Source organism: Pseudonaja textilis, chromosome 1 (genome assembly GCF_049901715.1).
Source record: "Pseudonaja textilis isolate UNSWEBS1 chromosome 1, rPseTex1.2, whole genome shotgun sequence".
Lineage (NCBI taxonomy): Eukaryota > Metazoa > Chordata > Lepidosauria > Squamata > Elapidae > Pseudonaja > Pseudonaja textilis.
The window spans coordinates 59352496-59379756 of NC_141990.1; the positions used below are offsets into that span (position 1 = coordinate 59352496).

At 38.2% G+C, this 27261-nt stretch overlaps 1 protein-coding gene across 2 annotated transcripts in view; it reads left to right on the plus strand.

Annotated features, from left to right (window-relative positions):
* MDGA1 (MAM domain containing glycosylphosphatidylinositol anchor 1) overlaps positions 1–27261 on the plus strand; it is a 329389-nt gene that overhangs the window by 113717 nt on the left and 188411 nt on the right. For both annotated transcript variants that reach the window (XM_026695587.2, XM_087935247.1), the window contains exons 3-4: positions 6467–6641; positions 18356–18552. In XM_026695587.2, coding sequence (XP_026551372.1) covers positions 6467–6641; positions 18356–18552 — 372 coding nt within the window. The remainder of the gene's footprint in view (positions 1–6466; positions 6642–18355; positions 18553–27261) is intronic.

Below are 27261 nucleotides of genomic sequence, written 5' to 3' on the forward strand. Positions count from 1 at the left end.
GTTTGTTTGGTTTTTTATTTCACCTCTATCTGCTCATTAAGTTCGAACTGTAATGCTTTCTTTTGAAGACTATTTTGGAGTAAGTTTTATCTCCAACTGAGAATTATTGAACAGTGGGGCCAAGTTGGAGGCATTAAAGGACATTTATTTATGTTTTGGATTTTGTTACGTTTGTGTTACACTCTGGGTCATCACAATTATTCTCCCAAAAGGAACAGCCCATGTATTAACAAGGAGGCATAACCTAGCTCAGTGATGGCGAACTTTTTTCCTATAATGTGCTGAAAGTGTACACACATGCCCATGCTGGCACCCACAATGCAATGTGCCCTGCCTTCCCTGCCCATGTGCGTGCAACACCTTCTGGTCCCCTTACCTGCACTGTGCATGTACACGCCTCCCCGCTGATTTTTGGCCGGTTTGAGGCCATTTTCACCCTCCCAAAGGCTCGAAGGAAGCCTCTGCAGCCTCGGGAGGCTGAAAAACAGGCCTTCTGGAAATTCCGTAAGTGCCTGTTTTCAGCCTCCTGAGGGCCTCTGGAGCTCAGAGGAAGCAGTTTTCACCTTCCCAGAGGCTTGAGGGAAGCATCTGGAGCCTGAAAATGAGCCTGTTTGGCACTTCCGGTATTTCTGGAAGGCCCATTTTTCGGCCTCCCAAGGCTGCAGAGGTTTCCCTCAAGCCTCCAGGAAGACAAAAATGGCCTGAAACGGCCTGAAACTCTGCTAGGAGGCATGCACATGCGCAGTGCAGGTAAGTTTGGCTGTGGCTCGCATGCCCGCACAAATGGCTCTGCATGCCACCTGTGGCACGCGTGCCATAGGTTCGCCATTACAGACCTAGCTGAAAGGCAGAAGCTAAGGCCATTTCTTCACCATAAACCAGTATTGTTATAAACATTTGCAGTCATGGAGTGGAGTAACTGATCCTCAACAATATTGTGAAACAGACCAGGGCTTGTTCTCGTCATGTTCCATTTGTGACTTTTATCAAGGCAAATATAATAGAAGTATTAGGCAAGCTTTAGCTCATAAGGACAGCCCTGCTGTATTAGCCCAAGACCTGGTTTAGATGTTTTTGTTTCACACAGTGGCCACTAGATGCTTCTAGAATGTTCATGTAACAATTGGTTTTTATCACCTGCTATGTATGAAGTTCTCCAGCAGCCCTTTCCAATTCCCCAAATAGTGTTGGGATCATTTTGTGGGGCCCTTTTAGAAGAGTTAAAAGGCAAGCTATCATACTCATTCTCATACTCATCCTGTCCTCTCCCTTAACAGCCAGACTGAAAAGTAAGGCCTTGCTTATACAGATGATCTCAACACAGTGGTAGACATACTTTTGGTATATCTTTTATTCATTAAAATAAAACTCAATCAACAGTACATTTAAAAATGTACTATTACTACTACTACTACTACTACTACTACTACTACTACTATTATTATTATTATTATTATTATTATTATTATTATTATTATTATTATTATTATTATACACAAAAATGACAGTATACACAGCAAACGAGAAAACCATGCTGGGTTTCGTATCACAAATCACTAGTTGAACACTAGTGTTTAGGACTTAGTGATGTATCGGCGGATTATGTGAGCAGATCCCAGTAAGGTGGCCTTCTACAGCTGACCAATGGTGATCTTTTCAGCGCCAATTGTTTTTAAGTTCTTGCCTAGGTCTTTAGGCATAGCACCCAGTGTGTCGATTACCACTGGAATCACCTGCACTAGTTTATGCCAGTAGTAATTGGCACACTGGATGCTGTGCCTAAAGACCTAGGCAAGCACTTAAAAAAAATTGGCGCTGACAAGATCACCATTGGTCAGCTGCAGATTTATTTATTTATTGTAATAATAATAATAATAATAATAATAATAATAATAATAATAATAATAATAATCACACAGTGAGCCAGATGCTCAGACTGGGTTTGGCATTTTTGTCTACCTATTGAGTCCTTACCAAGGACTTGGGATAGGCAAATCTGGATATTTGATGGTGTTACAGATATTGCCACAGGATGGAAGCTGTTCCAGGTAAGGTTGCCTTCTGCAATTGACTGATGGCAAATTTGTCAATGCCTATAATGTTCAAGTGATGCTCCAATTGTTTTGGGACTGCACCCAAGGCACCTATTACTATTGGTACTAGCCTTACTTTCCTTTGCCACAGTCGTTCTATTTCTATTTGTAGGTCTTTGTATTTTGTTATCTTCTCCAGTTCTTGTTCTTCTATCCTGCTGTCTCCAGGCACTGCCACATCCACCATCCAGCCTTTTTTGTCTTTCTTATCGAAAACTGTTAAGTCTGGGGTGTTATGTGGCAGGTGCCTATCTGTCTGGATTCTGAAGTCCCAGAGCAATTTAACTTCTTCATTTTCGATGACTTTTTTCTATTTTAGGGTCCCACCAGTTCTTGCTTACAGGCAAATAATATTTCTTGCAATGGGTTTCACTGTTACATCTTTCATCTATAACCACGTAGTTTCAATGGCCAGGTCGTGATATTTCATGATTTTTTCCAGTTCTTTTTCTTTGACTCTGGCATCTCCTGGTACAGTGATATCAATAAATTGTACGCTTCAGCCCTCAACAACCGTAATATCAGGATGATGGTGATGATGATGATGATGATGATTACCATTACCATTACCATTACCATTACCATTACTATTATTATTATTTTGGGAGGTGGGAAAAGCTTCAGTCCACTGCCTCAAGACAGTTGCACACTCACAATTTGTATGTGTTACTCATTTATTCTGTAATTTGAGACGTGGAATATAGATGAGACTATACTCAAGATACTCTTCCTGCACATATTTCTGATTTTAGTGCTAGTTCAGATTGTGGCAGATTGACAGTGACTGCTGATAACGGTAGCCTGCCTGACCTCTTCTGGAATTAGCATTCAATCCTGGGTAGAAATACCATTATATGATGATTTGCCAGCTTTCCTCATGCCCTCTGCTCACCAGTCTGCTGCTCCCATTTCTGCATTTCCATTGCATCTGCCAGGTTTTTGCCATCTGCTCTAATGAAAAATGGAAGCAACATATTGTTTTTGGCCTAGCCAACAATCTGAATATTACATCTTTTCCGTATCAAGTACCACTCCTTCTTCCTTTTCTTTATTTCTACCTGATTAACCCATTTCTTTCCTTTCTAAATGAGAAAAATTTGAATGATTGCAGTGTGCTCTATTCCTTTCCTCAATATATTTCGTTGCCTTACCTTTTTCTTTTTATACGTTTATTACAGAATTTCCCACCATAAAATAAAATACCAATTGAAAAAGAATGAGAAAGTACCAAAAATAAAAAGAAATTGAAATTAAGAAATATATAAATGACTTCTGATCTTCCTTTCAATTGCAGTTTCATTATCCCTATCCTTAAGATGTTATACAAATCCCTTCAACCCTCACTTAATCTTCAAATCCATAAATCATCATGTAATTTCCTTCTCCTTTCAGCAGAAATTTCCATAAAAGGTTTTCAGTCTTTCAAAAAAAGTTGTTGTTTTTTCCTCTGGCCACTTCTGCAGGTTGTGATATTTTTATAATCCATTTCTATTGCTTTACCCTTTTCACCTCATTCATTCACTGCCCAGAACACTTACAGAATAAAATAAATAACAAAATAAAATTATTCAAACAGAGGCATAAACAAACACCCTGAGAAGATTAATTAACAGAAAGGAAGCAACATAGTAGGTATGCATCTCCTACTTCTGAAAACTAACCATTTCATGATTCTTAGGGTTTAGAGAGAATTGACTGAAACTTAACTCTGTTCAGAAATGCGATGATCCCAATTAGCCCTGATGCACCTATGCAAATGTAGCTTCTGAAGCATGCGGTGATTGCTAACTGAAAGCAAAATAGCAGGAGTTACTGCTAATATCTTTGGACTGTCCAGAGTTACCAAGAGAGTGCTCTTTATTGGCAAAGTAAGATCCTATTTGGAGCAAAAACATTTTTTTTAACATCCAAGTATGAAGTTAAAAGTCTGATTCAGATTGTGTAGAAAACTGATGTGAGACATAAAACACATGCCAATTTCATGTCAATTTAAATGCATGCCATTCGTACTATCATATGTGGTCAACATGTCCAAAAGCAAAAACATGTTGGACAAAAATACATACATGGTTAGAAAAAATGATAAAGCAACATATTGATATAAAACCAAAAATATTTTTGTTGGGCATTTTACCAGAGCAGTACAATAAAAGGAATACATGCTCTTAATCTTACATGAGTTAACAGCAGTGAGAATTGTTTTTGCACAACAATGGAAAAATGAAGAAATCCCTACAGATGAAAGTGTAATAAAAAAAAAAAAATTAGAATGCATAGAGATGGATAGATTAACATTTAAAACAAAGGAGAAGGAAGAAACAGAATACTTTTAACATGGACTTGTTTACCAATGGTTAATTAACAGAAACAGAAGTTAGAAACTTAAATGCTTAAGAGAATGATTAATTATATAATGAAGGTTTATTAGTATGGATAAGCTAATATTACTATTATTATGTGATTATTATCAATGATATGTATATCATTATTATTACTATTATTTTTCAAATCTAACCGCACTCAGACATCACGCTGTTCATGTACATATTGAGTTTATATGTTTGCTTAAGAAAAATGTATAAATAAAATATTAAATGCATGCCAAAAACATTTTTATGAGGACAGAAGGATTGAGATTAGATGCAGAAATCCTAGTTCTAAAGATGTATTATAGTAACAAAGCAGAAATATAGGTAGTCTTTGATTTATAATCATTTAGTGATCATTTCAATGGCACTTGAAAAAGTGACTTATGGCTGTTTTTACACTAACAACCATTGCAACATTCCAATGGTCAGGTGATACAACAGTGGTGGGATTCATCTCCAGGGGGGATGAGTCTGCCTACCGAGATGAGGTGGACCAGTTGCTTTCATGGTATGGAGACAATAACTTGGTCCTCAACACCAATAAGACCAAGGAGCTTATAGTGGACTATAGAAGGGACAGATCAGACATCCAGCCCTTGCTTATCAATGGAGACTGAGTGGAGCAAGTGGCCAGTTTTAAGTTTCTGGGTGTTACCATAAAAGAGGACCTGACCTGGAGTGCTCACATTGCAGCACTGGTCAAAAGGGCCCAGCAGAGATTATATTACCTGAGACTTCTCAGAAAACAACAACTGAATGAAAAACTGTTGGTGACCTTCTACCGCTGCACCACAGAGAGTATCTTAACTTACTACACCTCTGTATGGTTTGCCAATTGCACAGTGGCAGATAGGAAAGCACTCCAAAGGGTTAATGTCATTGGCCGGAAGATCATTGGTTGCCCTCTCCCCTCTTTGGAAGAGTGTTATAGCTCCCACTGCCTTAAGAAAGTTCAAAACATTCTCAAAGACCCATCGAATCCTGGGAACCCAGTTTTTGAACTATTACCATCTGGCAGACAGCACAAATAATAAAAACAAGGACAAATAGTCTGAAAAGCAGCTTCTATCCCAGGGCAGTAGCTCTTTTGAATTCTGCTGTATAGTGCAGTGTTGGTGTGGTGTCGGGGGTTTTAGATTCAATGTGTGGAGGGTGAAGGATGTGTGCGTTTATTTTCATGGTCATTGTCATGATGTACACTGAAGATGGTGTTTGATTTCATTGTACGAGGTGCAATGACAATAAAGTAAAGTAAAATGATCAAAATTTGGGAACTTGGCAATTAGCATGTATTTATCATAGATGCACTGTCCCAGGGTCATGTGATCACTATTTGTAAACTTCTCAGCTGGCTTTTGATGAACAAACTCAATGCGGGAAGTCAGATTCGCTTAACAATTGCAATGATTCATTTAACAACTACAGCAAAAAAAAAGATCATAAAATGAGGCACAACTCACTTAACAACTGTATTTCTTAGCAATGAAAATGTTGGCCTCAATTGTGATGCTAAATCGAGGATTACCTATATCAGTTATCAATAAATCTACAGATAAACAACCAGCTCTCTGTCCATTCGGACACGAAGGCAGGAGAATGACAGATAAGACTGGCATGTGGGAACTGTTGTCCACTTGGTTTACAGGATGTGGTTAGCAGTTACTGGTTTTCTGTTCTAATGATAACTTTTCAAATATCTAATAAAACTAGATGATCAAAGGCTGTGCTCTGAAATCTCTGCCTGCTAACCTTCTAGTTTTGAGTATCAGTCTGGAGGAAGTCTGACATTGATATTTGCTCTGGCATTTAGCACATTGTTCATTTTTATATATTTGTAATTGTTTTATATGTTTGTATATTAAATGGTTGACTGTGTACGGTTGTATAATATACGCATTGCCTGCAGATGCATAGCATGATAAGCAGCCTAAAAGCATTTCAAATAAATAACTGCTTGTTTCCTATGTTTTATTTCTCTCTGTTTTTCTCCTTCCCCTCCTCTAGGTGAGGTGGACCAAAACTGCTGGCAGTGCCTCGGACAAATTCCAGGAGACATCGGTGTTGAATGAGACCCTTCTGATTGAGAAGATCCAGAGGCTTCAGGGGGGTCGTTATTACTGTAAAGCAGAGAATGGGGTTGGGGTCCCTGCCATCAAGTCCATTCGAGTAGATGTGCAGTGTAAGTCATTTTGTGGCCATCCAAGACTTCCCACAGTTCTACTGCGTATATCTTGATTATTTTGCTAGTCAAATTCTGCATTGACCTAGACTCATTCTCATACCTCTTAGGCAAAGGGATAGGCCTTGTTTTATCCATGTTCTCTTTCCTGAAAGTGCTGATCTTGAACAAAAACTCTTAATGAATTTAGGGCCAGTTCATTCATGGCCTTAGATAAGAAGGCATGTGTACTATCGTCAGTGGCATGCTGCAATTTGATGAAACCCATTTGGATAAACATCTTAGTCATGATGGAATTGCCTTGCTCTTTTCAGATATATTCCTGGGTTTAACACTAAATGAAAGGGCAGGTGGAAGTCTGTTTGCTCCTACCTAGTCATACAAAAATCAAGAACCCCTGTGTCCTCTTTTAATTGAACTAAACATTAATTCATCAAGTGAGAGTTGGAACATTAACTAGTTAAAAAGAAGGTAAGTCAAAGTGATGTCAACCAAATATTTTGGGTTAACAATTTCAGCTTCAGGTTGTAGTCAGGAATTAGATTAGAAAAACCCTTCTTCTGAACCATAGTGGTGCAGTGGTTAGAATGCAGAATTGCAGGCTAATTCTACTGACTGCCAGAAATTTGATTCTCACTGGTTCAAGGTTAACTCAGCCTTCCATCTTTCCAAGGTTGGTAAAATGAGGACCCAGATTGTTGGGGGCAATATGCTGACTTTTTAAACCACTTAGATAGAGCTGTAAAGCACTGTAAAGTGATATATAAGTCTAGGTGCTATTGTAGTTAATGGGATTGGAATTCAAAATATGTGCCAAGCACTAGATTGCTATGTCTGGTTTAAAACATGGTTTGGTTTTGGGCTGTTTATGAACAGCCATTGGAGTTTATGACAGTGTTCTAGGTTCAGATTCCTGACTGGCTTAATGTCCTGTCTTTATGGCCATACAAGAGGAGAGAGGAGTAATCCTGAGACTGGGTTCTCTTTGTTCTACTAATGGTAAACCATAGCTTAGTATTATGCAAACTAGATACTTGATTGTAATAATGAACTCTATATTAGATCCCATTGCATGAAACTAAAAGTCCTTCTCTTTCACTTGCCTTCTAACATGAGACTTATCTAGCAGACAAAATTTCAACCCTTCAAGGTGGTCCAGACTAGGAAATCAGAGTGACTACGAGTTTCATGATAAGGTTATAACAACAGTCTTGCAAGTCCAAATGCACTTTCCCTTCCTTCCCTTTACTTTGGGGAAAAACAGAAGGGTCTTGTCTGGGATGCTTACCTGGGTTACAGATCTGCCCCAGATTTTATTCTTTTATTTTACTGTGATCTTGATTGCAGTTCTTCCTACTATTTGTCAAGGTTATTCCTTCTGCCCTTTACACAAAGGTGTTGATTCACCCAGTTGCACAAATAAGCACATAAATGATACAATGAATATGAGAACACAATGATTAAACCCCAGGCCTGTCTTAATATTTTAATAAAATGATAGAATTCCAATCTCCTCTGTGGTACAGAATCCACTGGAGCATCTCTGAATGAAGACCTAAACATCCCTCTTCATATGACAGTCTCTTCTACTAGCTAACAGTTCACATAGTTCTTAAAAGTTAAAGTTCCTCTTAAAGTCTAGCCTGATGTCCTTGATTCTAGTCCTATTTTTTTCAAGCAATAGAGAAAGTCTCCTCCTCCTTCTGTATGATAGCTCTTCAGATATTTCAAGATTGCTATAATCTGTCACTCACTCATTTTATTTTTGGGCTGAACATACTCAGAGCCTTTCCAATCCTGACAATCATTCCTGACCAGACTTGATTTTAGACACTTCACCATCTTGGTAGCCCCTCTTTGAAATGTCCCCAATATGTCACTATCTCTTTGAACTGTGATGTGATGTGCCCAAAACAAGATACAGTTTTAGAATAGAATAGAATAGAAATCTTTATTGGCCAAGTGTGATTGGACACACAAGGAATTTGTCTTTGGTGCATATGCTCTCAGCGTACATAAAGGGAAAAATACATTCATCAAGAATCATAAGATACAACACTTAGTGATAGTCATAGGTTACTAACAAGCAATCAAATCATACTAGGAAACAAATAAAACAATATAAATTATAAAGATACAAGCAACACTGTAGGAGGGAAATAGGCATTAGGAAGGATGAGAAGAATAATAGTATTACAGTTTTACTAAGTATTTTCACAGTATTATGGGAATTAGTTGTTTAGCAGATTGATGGCATTCGGGGAAAAAAATGTCCTTGTCTCTAGTTGTTCTGGTGTGCAGTGCTCTATAGCGTCGTTTTGATGGAAGGAGTTGAAACAGTTTATGTCCAGGATGTGAGGGGTGTGCAAATATTTTCACAGCCCTCTTTTTGACTTGTGCAGCTTACAGGTCCTCGACTGAAGGCAGGTTTGTAGCAATTGTTTTGTCTCTACTGTTGATACTGTGTTGTCTAGTATTTTAAGAGAGATGGTTGTATAGGAGGGTTTCTCCTAAAATCTACCACCATTTCTACAGTTTTGAGTGTATTTAATTCAAGATTGTTCTGTTTACACACAAGGCTAGTTGTTCAACCTCCCATCTGTATGCAGATTCGTCATTGTCTTGAATGAGGCCAATCACTGTTGTATCATCTGCAAACTTCAGTACTTTAACAGAGGGATCTTTCAAGATGCAGTCATTGGTATATAGAGAGAAGAGAAGTGGAGAGAGCACACAGACCTGGGGGACTCCTGTGCTAATTGTACAGGTATCTGTACAATTAGATGTGATTTTGCTTAGCTTCACCTGCCGCTTCCTGTCTTTTAAGATCCATTTACAAGTGTGGTCAGGTAAGCTAGGTGATTTAGTTTAGTTAGAAGAATGTCTGGAATGATGGTATTGAATGCTGAGCTGAAGTCTACAAAGAGGACCCTTGCATAGGTCTTTGGAGATTCAAGATTTTATAGGATCTTTTAGTGCAGAGTCACATTAACAGCATCATCTGTCGATCTATTTGCTTGGTAGGCAAATTGCAAGGAGTCTAACAGCAGATCCATGATGGTTTTCAGGTGGGCCAGCGCTAGCCTGTCATGCCCTTGGTAGAGTCATACTCTGAGGGAGAGGAGGAACAGCAGACAGGGAGTGGTGGTGTGGCTCTGGAGGTTGTGGAGGAGGCTTGGGAAGGGCAGAGGCTGGCTGGGCAGTTAGAGGAAGAACCAGGGCCATCCCCTCTTCATCCTAGGACATGCAGGGATGAATGGAGAAGGAAACAACTTGGCTTACGAGAGAGGAAGTGGCCATGATCCCCCTCATTAGTTGCAGCTGGGGAAAATAGTATATAAGAGAGACAGTTACAACACAGTGTTGCCAGAAGCAAAGTGTGTTTTATTTTGGGCTGCAGTTATCTTGGTTGGCATCCTTCAAACAGACTGCCTTGTTATTGCCTTGAAGTTAGTAATTACTTATCCTGATCCATTGTGAAATTTCCTTCATTGTAGTTTGTTTTGGTTTTTTTTATTTTACCTCTATCTGCTCATTAAGTTTGGACTGTATTGCTTTCTTTTAAAGACTATTTTTGAGTAAGTTTTATCTCCAGCTGAGAATTATTGAACAGTGTGGCCAAGTTGGAGGCATTAAAGGACATTTATTTATGTTTTGGATTTTGTTACATTTGTATTACACTCTGGGTCATCACATAGCCTTTTAAAGGTCTTTATAACTACAGATGTTAGAGCAACCGGTCTGCAATAATTCAGTTCCTTGATGGAAGGTTTCTTCAGCACTGGGATGATAGTAGAGCATTTGAAGCAAGAAGGAACATAGCACATCTCTAGTGATTTATTAAAGATGCAGGTGAAGATGGGGGGCAGTTGATCAGCACAAGCTTTTAAGCAAGTAGGAGTTATCTTGTCTGGGCCTGGTGCTTTTCCTGGCTTCTGTCTGTTTGATCCTCTTTTGTTACCTTCTGACAAGCGAAGTCAATGGGAAAACCAGGTTCTCCTAACAATCCTGTTAGTAACCTAATAACTGCAATGATTCCCTTAACAACTTTGGCAAGAAATGTTGTAAAAGGGGGCAAAGCTCACTAACAACTGTCTTGCTTAGCAACAGAAATTTTGGGCTCTATTGTAATCATAAGGCAGGGACTATTTGTATTCTCTGTGCTACTGTTAATGGACTCCAAACTAGCATTTGCCTTTTTAACATTATGTTGCTGGCTCATGTTGAACTTATAATTGATAAGGACTATTTCACTTATACTACTGCAAAGCCTAGTTCCCCGCATTCCAATAATACTTTGCGTCGATAAGATCTTTGTGAAGAATTGTATGTAGTTCTGGGCACATCACTTACAAAGGGACAGTGACATACTGGAGAACATTGAAGGTCTATGAGGAGGGTGAAGTGTCTTAAAATCAAATATGGTCAGGAATGATTGTCGGGGATGGAAAGGATCTGAGTATGTTCAGCCTACAAATAAGATGATTGAGAGACATCATTGCCACCTTCAAATATCTGAAGAGCTATCTTACAGAAGTAGGAGTGAACTTTCTCCATTTCTTGAGTGAATAGGGCTAGAGCCAATTTACAAGGATGACTTGCATAACTTTTAAAAGGAGATCAGATAAATTAGATAAACTTGTGAATTAATAAATCCAAAGCTTAAATTAAAATCTCAGTTCACTTAATGCCAGTTGTGGGGGAAACATCAATATGCCTTGGGGTTCTGTTTGTGGGTACTCCAGAAGTAATTGGTGCTGGTTAAAATCCTGGCCTAATCCTGGAAGACTTTTTTTACTGTTCAAATATCTGATAATGAATGATATAATTATCCCCACTTTCCTGCTTTCCTCAAATGTTTCTATTGGTTCAGTAAATACACATCTTGTTTCCTCCCAGATGACTGACAACAATCTCAGGCCGCTAAAGAAACTTTTTTATAGGTCTCCAGCTAGCAAAGAGCAATTTGGAAAGGGGTTTGCGGGGAAAGGGCTTTTACCCCAAGAGAATATTGTGACAATATATACTTGAACATTTCACATTTTACTTCACAGCCTGTCCTGTCCCTCCACAAAAGATCATCCTTACCTGTATATTATTTTTAATTATATATGTACAAAATATTACAATAAGGAGCCGCTTTAATGCCAACTGCAGAGGAGTTTTTAAAATCTTATCTAGGAAATTAATGTTCTTTTCTTGAAATATTTAAGAGAAGCTCCACCAACTTGTCACGCTCCTTGTTGTTTGGAAATTTGGGATATGGCATTCAAAACACAGCTAGATACTCTGCCAATTTTGTTAAGGCTAGTTTAGGTTTTTCTTCTTGTCCTCTTCTATTATACAGCTTCCCTGTGCTTTTCTTTGCTTTATTTTATTTACCACAGATAATTGATCTTGGGTTATTAAAGAGTCCCATCTCACAAGGGAATTGATTTCTTGTGAAGTTTCCCTTTGCTTTTAGGTTGGAGCTTGGATCTAAGCTGATGCAGAACCCTGCTCTTCTTCCTATATTTCTGACCTTTAGAGCTATGGGGTAAATTGGGTGGCCAAGGGCTTTTCAATACTAACATCTACTCTACAGATGGACTTGGTAATATGCCTCTTGCTTTGTGTGTGGGTGGGTGTGGTGGTGGTGTTGGGTGTTGCTGTCCCAGAAAAGAATTTGCATTTTTTTTGTAAGTCTTTGTTTGATGGATAGATAGATGAATAATATAGGAGGAAAGGACTAGGTTAATCCTTACCACTACTGCCCTTAACTGCACTTTTCATGAAATTGTCTTCTTTGTCTGTCTTTTAATATGCAACAAATATTCCCTTTCATTTATTGTTGATGATAATTTTACAGTTACTTCCAAAGGTGCTTTTTCAAGAGGCAACTGGGCTTTCTGGTTTTCCTTTGAAGGCATTTCACTTCTCATCCAAGAAGCTTCTTTGGCTCTGAATGTATGGTGGGGAATGGAAGGATTCCATTCACAGCTGAAGAAGCTCCTTGGATGAGAAGCAAAACATCTTCAAAGGAAAACCAGAAAGTCCAGTTGCCTCTTGAAAAAACACTGTTGGGACAACCATGACCTAGATGACCAAGAATCTCCATAGATGTTTACAGTTACTTGTGCCCTAACCTAAGATTATATGGTATTTGAAACAATTTGTTTCAATTTGTTTGCTCAGAATTGTCTGTGTGGCTCTTTCTGTGTGCCTCTTTCTCAATCAAGTTGTAATCATTCCTGACACTTGAAAAAAGTAAAATGCAAGTACGAATAGTCTTCAACTTACAGCTGTTTGTTTAGTGTCCTTTCAAAGTTACAACAGCACTGAAAAGGTGACTTACGATGGGTTTTCACTCTTACGGCCATTGGAGGATTCCCATGGTCACATGATCAAAAATTTGAATGTGTGACAACTGGTTCATATTTACAATGATCGCAGTGTCTCAGGATTGTGTGATCACCTTTTGCAACCTTCTTACAAACAAAGTCAATGGGGAAGCCAGATTCACTTAACAACTGAGGCAAGAAAGCTCGTCCAATGGAGTAAAACTCACTTAACAAATGTTAACTTAGCAATAGAAATTTTGGGCTCAATTGTGGTCATAAGCCGAGGACTCCTTGTATAGAACTAGCCATGGATTCCAGATGCAACTATACTGCAGTCAAGGGAAGTTCAGAGCAGTGGCAAACATGATCCTTTATTCGTGATACAAATACAGTAAAAGTAAAGGTTCTCCTTGCACAAATGTGCTAGTCATTTCTAGCTCTAGGGGACGGTGCTCATCTCTGTTACAAAGCCGAAGAGCCAGCGCTGTACAAAGACATCTCCATGATCATATGGCCAGCATGACTAAATGCCAAAGGTGCATGGAACACTGTTACCTTCCCACCAAAGTGGTCCCTATTTTTCTACTTGCATTTTTACATGCTTTCGAACTGCTAGGTTGGCAGAACCCGGGACAAGTAACGGGAGCTCACTCTGTTACACGGTACTAGGGATTTGAATTGCCAAACTGCCAACCTTTCTGATTGATGAGCTCAGCGTCTAAGCTACTGAGCCACCACGCCCCTTTTACAAATACTGTAGATTAGTATTAAAAATTGAAATTACTCAACCTTTGACCAAATTCCTAAACAGCTTTCAGTTTTCAGAAAAAACTCAGGTCATGTGTTATCATTCATTCACATAAACTTATTCCAAAGCTTCATATAAATCCCTGTAGAGTAGAATAAACTCAGCCAACCTGCTGCTACATTTCAGTCAGTGCCAGCAAGCAGGTCTGCTGAAGATCCAGAAAACTGCCACCACTAGCACAAAGTCCCCAGACATCATTATTAATCAGGGAAGCTGTTCCTTGGAGTTTTTCCATGCTGGGAGGAAGAGATAGGAAAGCCAGATGGAAAGTGGGGACATTTAAAAGTTATATTGATATTGAAACAACTCACATGGTTGTATCAGTTGGCAAGCTAATAACTGTGAATTAAGCTCTGATATAGTTTTATTAAAATTTTGTATTGCTGTAGGCTTTAATGTCTCCAGCTAGAGATAGATGAAGTGCTTTCAATACTTCAAAATATTATTTTAAAAAATAAGTACAATTCTTTCCATAATCACCATTTCTACTGTCATCAGTGTTTGCTAAGATTTAATACTTTTAATGATTCCTTTTTTGCTGAGACATGCTGAGGCTTAAAGTAAGCACAACCGACTCTTGCAAATTGCTAAGGGTATAGAACATCTTCTTGGCTTTTCTATTATCTTCAGCTTGGAAAACAAGGAAGAAGGCATGAGTAAAATTATGATTTTCTTCAGAATTTGGGGAGAGAGCATTTTTTGTACTCAGATTTCTTTAGGTTAGAAGAGTGATTGGTGAATTTGCAACCATCTGCATTGGTTTGGGTTACAGGATAACTAGGAATGAGAAAGGATGATAAGAAAGGATGAAAAGCCAGTTTGGCGTAGTGGTGTAATGGTTAAGGCATCAGGTAATAAACTTGGAGCCTGAGTGTTAATCTTTGGGCTAATCACCCTCTCAGCTCTAGAAAGGAGGCAACAGCAAACCACTTCCAAAATCTTACCAAGAAAATTGCAATGACTTTTCCAGCAGGTCACCAGAAGCCAAAGGCATCTATCTCATCTGTGGATGAGAAAAATGGCATCACACAAGCAGGGCAAGGAGCTTTGGGGCTTGTAGTTCCTACAGACTTAGTGAATAATAGATATGAGAAATTGGCTTTAAGATAATAAAGACATGAACTTGAATTAAAGGAGAGTCTGACACAGTTTGCACATTTAAATATGAAGAGCTTAAATCACTTCAACTTATTTTAATCATTCACTTTGACACAGTAGGTTTCCCCAAAAAAAAAAAAAAAAATACTCCAAAGCAGTATGGTAAGAGATTAGAGCTGTCAGTGGAGACTGATAGGAAATTAAAGGTCTCTGGGATGAAGTGCAGGTGAGAACTTATTACACTAAGAGATTTGGGGGCAGAAAAAAATTATAGGTGAAATGGCCAAGGGTAAGTCACCTTGTTATAACTGCTTTGCAGCATCAAAAATGAATGAGAGTTAGACGGCAGACAATTGAGATTTAGATCAGGTGAATTTTATTGCTGCCCCATTTGCATGTCATTGTTTAAAGCCCAGTGATGCTATTTCAGCTATTTCATTATCACTGATATTTTTTCTTTTTCTTTAGCTTATGGAAGGCACAAGGCAAAGAACAATTCTGAAGGCCATCCAAATAGGAACTGCTGCAAAGGAAGATCAAAATGCAGAGGAAACAAATAGCAATGAGCCCATATTTTCTCACTTGAATGATGTGATCACAAAGCCCTTGGGAAAAGAACATTAATACTGTATTTAGTTACCATAGAAAGACTCCATTCTCCCAGTAATGTAGACAAGAGTTTCTGTATATGTTGACATGAATAGTTTTGTGTGCACAACATACTGTAATATGCATAACAATCCAGAGGACATTAGTCATTCTTCTGATTGACTCTACCAATCTCATTTTAGGTTATTGTAGGAACTAAAAAATGATTTATAAAGGAAAGTGGAATCCTGATGCTTATTTAGGAGACATCCAAGGAGGTAATGTTTAAAAAGTTTGCCTAGAATTAACTTGGGTATGAAATAAAGGTTAGGATATCTTGATTGAAACTCCTTACAAAGTATTTACGAAGGCCCTCTAATCTGGCTCCACATCTGTGTTATGTTTTCCTCTGTCATTTTCAATATCACTACTTGGCTGGTGGAAAAAAAATCTGTCCATGTGTCTGAATATACTTCTAGTGTTATCACACTAAGAAATCTCAACTTTTATTACAAACACTGGTTCTTCAAAACATGTGCCTCATTAAAATATGCAAATTGCCTGGCCTAGGCACATTTCTAATGGAAAATGTTTGCTTTTAGCAGAAAGTAGTATCTTGTCTTGAAACCAGAGTTCCAGACTTGCATATAGCTAAATCAATATTTTAAATGTTAACAGCATATAAGAGCTTTATGGAAGAAAAGAGGAGCCTTCAAATGCGCTCTGTGGTCACATGCTTCAAATATGCAAGGACTTTTCTTTAGTGGTGTCTTTTACAAAGGCTCTGCATTTGGTCCTCATTAGCGCACATCTGGGTTTTTTTCTCCACTGAGTTTAATGATTATCCATCTCCCCAACCTCAGAGTACACAAATACAACCCCCCTCCAACTGTCTGAAATCAAGGACATATGATGCATATTGACAACTTTCATTAATCTGGTTTGGCTCTGTCTCTCCTCATTAGCAGAACTTTAAATGAAGCAGGAACCTAAATGGATAGCAAGAATTATATTATTTGATTCAAGGTATCTTGGAAACAGAAGTCTTATTATGATGCACTGAATTAGTGTTATTAACAGAATTACCTATTGAATCTTACCTGCAGGATTTTGGTTCACACAATGAGCAGAGGCTTATAATAATGAATTTTGTCCTGTGTAAAAATAGTATTTGGGACCAAGGAAGCTGCTTTTTATCAGATTGGGTCATTGGTTCACTAAACAATATCATTTACTGGGAGTGTATCTTTAAGGTTTTTTTTTAATAAGAATGTAGTTTCAGTATTATCTGGAGATGGTAAGGACTTAATTTGGCCCTTCTGAATTTAAAGAATATGGCCAACTACTGAGTTATACCCTTTCCATAATGATAGATGTGTCAGCCAGGAAAAAAAATCGAAATAAAACAGCCTATAGAGGCAATACCTTTATCTTACTAACCAAAATTTAGTATTAACTGCAAGCTTTCAAGTTTCTTAAAAGTTTTAATGAAGTGAAATTGTTAAAAAGCAGAAAAATGAACATAAGATTTGGGGCTAATATATATTATTTGGCCTCTTACATGAAATAAGAGCCAACATCTTCAAAGAGCTATATCTTTACAAAAACCCTTGCTATAATTCAGAAACATTTTGCACCCTGCTGTATTGGACAACATCCAAATTGCATTCCTTGAGGCTGAAAAAGATTTTTAAGAAACATGAAAACTTGCAGAGATGATAAAATATTGGTTGAGCAAATAAAGATATTGCCCTTGTGGGGTTTTGAGCAGGTCCTGCTTAAATTGCTTTTCATTGTGATTAATTTCTGTTTGCATGAAGACTTGAATGGAGGAACATTCAATAATGTGATTCAAGAATAACTCTTAAAGTTCTTGATTTTGTACTAAATATAGATCAACTCCAATTCTGGCATGAACATGACACTAACTGAAACCATTGGTTTTAATGTAGAAACAAATGATTACAAACCATATACAGAAATCTAATTAAAATGTTGAATTTATATTAAAAAGGACAAAGTGGGTTAGCTAGAAAATGAGATTTAAAATGTCTTTCTAGTTGAGAGATCATGTAAAATGCAAGATTAAAGCATATCTTTCCACTAGTGGTACCTCAGTTGATGGAGCAAGAACTTCATTCAAATTTAGAAAAGTTGCAGTTCAAAGAAACTACAAAGTATCATTAGTAGAATAAAAGTGATGAACAGATGCATTTGGCAGGTTAGGCAGAAACAACCAGATCTGGCATCAAGTTTTCACCAGCATTATTAAAGATCTTCACTCCACAATGACAGACAAAATACAAAGCACTTGAATTTTATCAACTGGCACAAAGCCGGACACAGTGCTTAAAATATCAATATACCAAGTTAAAAATAGCCTGTCTCCTGTTTTCTTTCACCATCTGGCTTGCTAAAAGACAACAGAATGCACAATTTATTCAAAGGACTTCTGTGACATGTTCACTAGCCCCAGGACAAAATGAGCTTTTCAGTCTTCTAGGGCCAGATATTTTACAGACAGCAGTCCTTGTAGTATTTACTGATCAATCTGGCAAATGCAATTTATCCTATTCCTCATTTAGCTGTTTTAGAAAAGCTCAGTTGCTATGCAGATAGCTAGCCTTACTTTAGGGACCCAGAGGTGCTTTTTCAAGAGGCAACTGGACTTTCTGGTTTTTCTTTGAAGATGTTTCACTTCTCATCCAAGAAGCTTCTTCAGTTTTAGGGAGGTATCACTTTGAGAATTATTAGTTTGCCTGGTGGGTGGAATGACATCTTCCAAGCTACCTTCTTTTCCTATGTATCTGGAACATTGGGTGACCCAAGACTTTCTATATTATGGCCTAAATCTCATCAGCAATGTCTGTGGATTCCCTCCTTCCTTCTTTTCTTTGCAGATTTGGATAAGCCCGTCCTTACTGTCCATCAAACTATCAGTGATGTCCGTGGGAGTTTTTATCATGAGAAGACAGTCTTCCTTCGATGCACAGTCAGCTCCAATCCACCTGCTCGCTTCATCTGGAGAAGGGGTTCCGAAACTCTTTCCCATAGTCAAGATAATGGAGTGGATATCTATGAACCATTGTACACAGAGGTGAGAAAAATCTTCTCTCTCCACATACTTTTTGAACGTTCAGGGGAACTTGGATTTTCTTGTGGAAATCTACAGGTTTCAAGAATAGTAGTCACTGAGTCTTATCTCCATGATCTTTTCTAATCCTGTTTTAAAAACTTCCAGGTTCAATACTTTAACTGCACATAATGTGAAGAGATACAATCTTTTATCTTGAATCTCCTATCACCCAGCTTTATTGGATGATGCCAAGTTGTAATATGAGAGGGGGTAAACTAGTGTTTATTAATTTCCTTTATATCATGCCCAATTTTATCTACTTCATCATATCGCTACCTTTTTTCAGTTTAAAAAACTAATGCAAAGTTTGTTTTTTCATAGAGGGTTATTTCTGCAACCTTGATCATTTTAATTATTCTGTTTTTCCACTTTCTGCAGCTTTACATGTAAAATTTCCACTATGAATGCACCATAGATTCTTATACAGGTTTCTGATTTCTGGTGAACCCCAATAAAGAATTGTTTTAATGCAATTGTTAGTGTTCCAACCAAACTCTCCACCCCAATTCAGCACTCAGAGACAAAGTCCATCCAAGTAAGAATTTATTAGAGAAGAGTATTCTCTACATCTGGGAAAACCTGAATCTGAATTCCCGCATTTCCCCCTGCTATACTAAACTCATACCCAGCCCACTTTTCTGATGACCTTCAAGTCACACTCTCCAATCCACCTCCATTCTGAACTCCCACCAAGTCCAGCCATTCCCCTTCATAGTCCAGAGATTTGTCCTTGAGCTTTGGAGAAAGAATGCTGTTGTGGCTATCCTCCCTTCTCACTTTATTTTCATTCCCACGGTTACCCATCCTCCCTTGTGGCAGTCCCAAATCTGATTCAAGTTGGACGGCGGCTGACAGCAATACAGCAGCGGCTGCTTTTTCTTTGATTGATTTACAATGATATCAAGCTAAGATCCCTATAGTGCAGTACTTCAGATAACATAACTATTTATGTGATGCTGTGTGGATAGATTACTTCAGCGTTTGTTTACATTGAACCAACCTGCCTTCCATCAAGGACCTGTATACTGTACAAGTCAAAAAGAGGACTGTGAAAATATTTACAGATCCTGGTCATAAACTGTTCCCCTCACATCCTGAACATAAACTGTTTCAACTCTTACCCTCAAAACGATGCTATAGAGCACTGCACATCAGAACAACTAGACACAAGGACAGTTTTTTTCCTGAATGCCATCACTCTGCTAAACAAATAATTCCCTCAACACCATACAACTATTTATAAAGTCTGCATTACTATTACTATTAATCTTCTCATCACTCCTTATTGCCCATCCCCTCCCACTTGTGACTGTATGACTGTAACTTTGTCGCTTGTATCTTTATGATTTATATGGACTGTTTCCTAGTATGATTTGATTGTTTATTGTACCCTATTGTTAGGAATGTAAGTCACCTAACAGTTGGATTAGAAAATATATAAACCAGGATAGACATTTTAATGCTGTCTCTTTAAGGGAATGCTAAAATTGTAATTGGTTGTGGTTCTTCAAATGGCCATAAGATGGAGCCAGAAACCTGAGTTGTTTAGTCCTGTTCTGGAGAGTGTTGCCATTCCTGCATTTCCCTACTGACTGTTGCTGATCATTGTTAGTCTTGGATTGATGTGAGTCTATTACTGAACTGTTTTTGATACTGGACTTTGATATTTTGGATTATCCCTGGACTGAAAACTGAGTTCTTTAACCGTGTATGACTTGGACTGTTTGTTGAACTTTGCTTAACCATTTACTGGAAGTAAAAACCTACATTTTACTATACTGTGTATCTGTGTGCTGGTTGTGTGTTCTTCTTCACCACTCTCACTACGTCTCCCTTCGTGCACTCATTCTCCTAACGGGGAATTACCTCAGCACTAGTTATGGGCCCAATCCATACCAGGCTCAGATAACTGAGGGTTGGTGTGAATACACAGTACCGTATACAGTTTACTGTTTAATTGTGGTTTACTGTCCTGGTAAAGATGGCACAAGACCCTTCAACAAGTCTATCACTGATAACCCAGTTGGATGGAACCAACTATGTTTCCTGTTCTATGAAGTGCAGTCTACTTCTGCGTAGAGAAGGGTTATGAAATGCAGTTCAAGATCCATTGGATGTAAATGCTTGGGATCCAGATGATGAGGACAATTCCAAGAAGCTTGCTGACTTTAAATGGAACAATGAACAAGCTCTTTGTATAATTGGACTAACACTGAGTGACCAGCAGCTAGTCCATATTTGTGGAGCAGAGTCTGCTGCTAGGTGTTGGGAGAATTTGAAGAGAATTGATATTCGTGACAGTGTAGGTGCACACATACATCTTACATGTAAACTGTTTAGAGCATGTCTTCTGAAAGGTGGAGATATGTTAGCTCATTTGAACTTCATGAAAAGAACTGTTTTTTTCAGAGCGGCATCAAGTTTATATCATTCTTTCCTCATTGGATGAAAGTTGTGATGATTACATATCTTCACTGGAAGTCCTGCCCAGAGATAAACTGACATTGACTGACATAACTGGAAGATTGTTAGAAGAGGCAAGAAGATGGCTGGATAGGGACCAATTGAGAAAGGAACAACCACAAGAGGAGGATATGTCTTCAACTACCTATACTGTTAGGAAATGCTTTTCTTGTGGGGCTAAGGGACATATAGCTAAATTTTGTAAGAAGGGAAAACAACAGAATACTGGTAATCACCAGAAGGCTAAAAAGAATGTTAGTTTAGCTATGTCTAGCAATTCAATTGTAAACCATGATTTTTGGGTTATTGATAGTGGAGCATTGCAGTGCATTACTAAAAATAGAGAGAGGTTTGTAAAGATGTCCATGAGTAAGCAACATGTATCATTGGCAAATGGATGGAAGATGAAAGCATCTGGTGAAGGTACTGCATATTGTTCTTGTATAATGGAGTATTTAACTATGTTATATATACCTAAACTGAAATTTAATTTGTTATCAGTAAGGGCTTTAGTTAATGTTGGTTATGTAGTAACCTTTAGGGGAAATAACTGTATAATAGAGAAAGTGAGTAAAAGTGTTACTGCTAATTTAGAGAATGATTTATCTGTGATACATGATGACCAGTTGCAGATGGCTAACTCGGTTTATAACAATGTTAAGCCACATGACAAATGTATACATTTACTGCATAGACATCTGGGGCACATTAATTTCAAAATGTTCAAACAAACTGTTGACTTGTCAGTGGGAGTAAAATTAAACCCCTGTAGCAAGTATTTAAACTGTAATGCCTATAGTCAGGAGAAAAGCAAGGTTACTCCAGCAAACAGACTGAATGGGTTTAAGACCAAAAAACCTTTAGAGGTTGTTTTTGCTGACATAATTGGTCCAAAAAAACCCAGTTTGGGAGGTGCCTGCTATGTTTTGAGTATAATGGACCATTACTCACGATGCGGTTTCTGCTATCTCATGAAAAACAAAACAGAAACATTCCAACTTTTCTTTAATTGGCTAAGGTTTGCAGAGAGAAAAATGAGGAGTAAAGTAATTACTTTAGTGACTGATAATGGGACTGAGTTTGTTAACAATAGATTCCAAACAATGCTGACATTGGCTGGTTTTGAGCATAAACATTCTGCACCTTAAAGACCACAACATAATTCGTTTGTAGAATGAAGAGGGCAAACATTACAAGCCATGGCTCGCTCTATGTTATCTGATTCAGGTTTGCCTGAAACACTATGGGGTCAGGCCATAATGTGTAGTAATCATGTGTTAAACAATGTGGTGAATACAACAACTGGTGAATTGCCATTCACTCATTGGCATGTCAGAAAAACAAATTTAAGTTATATACATACATTTGGAGCTCCAGCATGGGTACATATTCCTTCACAAGTAAGACTGAAAGGGCAACATAGAGCTGGGAAATTATTTTTCGTAGGTTATGAGGCCAACCATAGATCATTTAGATTCTGGGATCCAGGCACAGCTCATGTTTATTGTAGTGCCAGTGCAAAATTTCTTGAACACGTTGGGTGGGATAAACTGGAACAGAATCCAGCAATGATATTATTATTGATACCCGAATAGTCCCTAAAGATGAAATAAGTAAACCACGAATAGCCATTAAAGAGGAAGAACAGGAGGAAGTAGAAGAACAGGCACAGGAAGAAGTAGAAGAACAGGAGCAGGTGGAACAGGTGAGCCCACCAGTAAGCCCTGTATTACCAAGACGTTCAACCCGAGTAACACGACCACCTGATAGATATCAGGCTAGTGTTGTATTCCAAGTGAACACAGTTCCTGGTAACTATAATGAACTAAAACTGTATCCTGCTAAGGATCAGGCTGCTTGGCAGGAAGCAATGGATAAGGAACTGAAATCCTTACAAAGGTTGGAGTTATATGAAAATGTTAGGTTACCACCAGGTAAGCATACCATAGGGTGTAAATGGATTTATAAGCTAAAGACAGGTGTAGATGGGACTGTTACCCATAAAGCCAGGTTAATAGCACAAGGGTTCAATCAGACATCAAATGACTATGATGAGGTGTTTGTACCTAGTCTGAAGGCTACTACATTAAGGGCAGCATTAGTGTGGGCAGCTCAGGAGAAATACATTATAAATCATTTAGATGTAGAGATAGCATATCTGCATGCACTGTTGCAAAACACTATTTATTTAAAGAAACCTTTAGGTATCAGAAATGATAATACAACTGATTGCTGGAGATTAAAAAAGAGTCTTTATGGCTTGAAGCAATCAGGATATGAGTGGAACCAGTGTACAGTTAAGGAATTAACTAAGATAGGTTTGTAGCTGGCATGGCTGATCCATGTTTGTTTAAAAAGGAAAGTGATGGTATAGTGTCATTGTTGCTATTGTTTACTGATGACATAGAATTAATCACCAAAACTGAACAAGAAACTTCTGAGATTATTTCACTATTAGAGAAGAATTTAAAATAAAACAGTTAGGGGAAATTAAACAATATCTTGGTTTAAAGATAGATAAAACTAGGGGAGGATACAAAATCTCACAGGCAGATAAAATCAACCAGTTACTAAATAATTTTAAAATGGAACTTTGTAAACTGGCTAAAACACCAATGAGCCAGGAGTTCAGCCATAGTAATGTTCAAAGTCCTGTTTTTGATAAGAAAATTTATCAGTCCTTGATTGATAGTTTATCTTATCTCAGTAATTGGTCAAGGCCAGATATAACATACAGTGTTAACCAATTAGCGAGATTTAACCCTGAGTCAACTGAAAGGCACTGGCAAGCTGCTAAGTGTGTGTTAAGATATCTGAAACAAACAATGCATTATGCATTGTATTTGGAGCCTAAGGATGAACTAAGTCTAACTGCATATGCCGATGCAAGTTTTGCTACAGATGTAAATAAACGTAAATCTACGTCAGGTACTGCAGTATTATTAGGAAAGGTGTTGATTGGATGGAGGTCTATTTGACAGAAACATTTAAGTTTATCAACAATGGAGGCTGACTTCTCATGTTTGTCTTTATTATGCACAGATTTAGTTTGTCATAAGCAACTATTAATTGATATGGGAATTGATGAAACAGATTCTATTGTTGTTTATAAAGACAACTAATCAGCAATACAGATGGCTTCCAATCTTGCTGCTAAGACAAGATCAAAACACACAGATTTAAGATATTTAATTGTGAGACAATGTGTGCAAAGTAAGATGATTAAGCTGGAATACTGTATGTCAGAAAATAACATCGCAGATCATTTTACAAAAGCCCAAGGCTCTGTAAAGCATAAGGCTTGCTGTGAGGATTATGGACTTAGAATGAAAGGTTGTATATATTGTCCTACCCAAAGGGGAGAATGTTAGGAATGGAAGTCACCTAACAGTTGGGTTGGAAAATATATAAACCAGGATAGACATTTTAATACTGTCTCTTTAAGGGAATGCTAAAATTGTAATTGGTTGTGGTTCCTCAAACAGCCATAAGATGGAGCCAGAAACCTGAGTTGTTTAGTCCTGTTCTGGAAAGTGTTGCCATTCCTGCATTTCCCTATTGACTGTTGCTGATCATTGTTAGTCTTGGATTAATGTGAGTCTATTACTGAACTGTTTTTGATACTGGACTTTGATATTTTGGATTATCCCTGGACTGAAAACTGAGTGCTTTAACCGTATATGACTTGGACTGTTTGTTGAACTTTGCTTAACCGTTTACTGGAAGTAAAAACCTACATTTTACTATACACTGTATCTGTGTGCTGGTTGAGTGTTATTCTTCCCCACTCTCACTACGTCTCCCTGTGTGCACTTATTCTCCTAACGGGGAATTACCTCAACACCTATGACTATTATTAAGTGTTGTGCCTGATGATGCTTGACTCTTGATGAATGTATCTTTTTTTATGTATACTGAGAGCATTTGCACCAAGACAAATTCCTTGTGTGTCCGATCACACTTGGCCAATAAAGAATTCTATTCTATTCTATGTATGCAAATAATGCTTGGTGTGAGCCTGTAACAGAACTAAGGCCTAAAAATGAATTAAGAGGTGCTAGGATTGGAGGAAGAACTACAACAATTAAACAACAATTACTACAATTAAAGAGAAGGAGCAATGAGGTCAAGAAAGGTATTAACTCAGCAAAGATATCAGATGTGATAAATGGGAGAGATTGGAAGGAATGAAAGAAAATGGGCAAATTTGGCAAACCCTGTGTACAAGTTAAAAATTCACAGCCCAGCATTCTAGATGCAGCTCTGCTGACAAACTGATAAAAATCCATTTCAAAGACTCCCTTATCTATCTTTCTGTCTGTCCAGCTATCTATAAAAGTTTGTTTTGTTACTTTATATTATTTATGTTCCAGTGGTGGGATTCAAATTTTTTTACTACCAGTTCTATGGGCATGGCTTGGTGGAAGTGGCATGGTTTGGTGGGTGTGGCAGGGGAAAGATACTGCAAAATCCCCATTCCCTCCCAACTCCCGGGGGAAGGTTACTGCAAAATCCCATTCCCTCCCCACCCCACTAACCTGCTTTCCAGTTCCGTTCTCCTGTGCAGGGCAACAAAAGAAGACCCAGACGATCAGCTGGGACTCGGGAGGCATAGAATAGATGGGGCAGGGACAGTCAGAGGTGGTATTTGCCAGTTCTCCGAACTACTCAAAATTTCTGCTTCCGGTTCTCCCGAACTGGTCAGAACCTGCTGAATACCACCTCTGTTATGTGCATTAAGGGATGAAAGTTTGTACCTAAAATATATATATTAAGAGACTTCTTGTGATAAGAGCTTGTTGAGTATTAAGGAAAAATTCTTTTGCAACCATATATAGCTGTTCAAACTATATGATTAATCCATGAAATCTTATAGAGTAAGCTGGATCCTGCCTTCTCCTATCGCCTGGTGTATTGCCTATGTTTCATTAATGCTCTGCCTCAGTTTTTTTTGAAATGGATGACTGACTTTTCTTGAGATTGTTCAAATACCTAGTGATGGACTACTATTCAGAAACAATCTCTGGCAATGAATGTGTGTTTTCTTTATTTTTCTCCTTCATAAATTCTACAAACTGTCCATGTGCTGACTTTCTCAAATCACATGCTAACATTTTTCTTCTTTGAAGTTTTAGGAAATTGAGAGTACATCACCACTAAAGGAGAATATTTGTAGCTCAGGGTTGAAAGGAGGGGTCCTTGGTGCTTTCTGGGCTTCCTTTTTTTTTTTTTTTTGCAGACGTTTCATTACCCTTAACTAGGTAACATCATTACTGCTGTATTCCTCAAAGCAATCCGGAAAATCGGGAACCCACCCTCCAGCTCTACTTCATATGCAGACTCATCCTTAATTTTGCTGTCCTTGTGAAAGGAAGGGAAGGGAAGACGATGCAGAATTCATTGCATTCTGCACATCTGGCTCAGCTCTGTTTGGTTTCTGTCTGCATCTGATTTTTGCAACTTGCCCTAGGCCACTTGTGTCAAACTCACCATGTCACATTGCCGTCATGTGAAATTTTGTGATATTTTCCCTTTTGTGGAGCTGGGGTGAATGTGGCCTGCACCACTGCATGTGACACATCCAGCCCGTGGGCTGTCAATTTGACACCCCTGCCCTATGCGATCTCTCACTGAGGTCATAACCAAAGCTACCCTTCTGCATGCAGTGAATTGTGCTATGAGATGAAACCCAGTGTCCTGAGTTATTGGGATTGAAGAGAGGAGATCCAAGATTTTTGTATTTCCAGAACAATATTCAAAAAGGGAAGTTATGTGTCATGCCTTGAGGAAGGAAGATGTTTCTTAGATGAAAGTAAAGTAAAGCTTGAGTGTGATGACCCAGGGTGGGATACAAAATAAACACAGTCACGAAAACAGGTGAAGCCCCTTTTATTCCTTCACTTTGCTTCAAAGGTCCAAATATCCTTGACTGAAGACAAAAAACTCCCCCACAAGCAGTTACGAAAAGGAAGAAATGCCATTTAAACTAAAAATGCCTATAAATTATAAAGAGTAAAAACAACACAAACCACACTGAAGCAATTAAGAGAACCAGGCAAGATAAGGGCTTGAAGACATCCACAGATATCAGAACACACACTGGGAAGGCCAGAACTCAGTGAGGAATGACAGACTAGAGATATTTCCATAGTTTGTTTCCAGCACTGGCCCATACACATGTCCATCCTTTTAACCAGTTCTCACAGC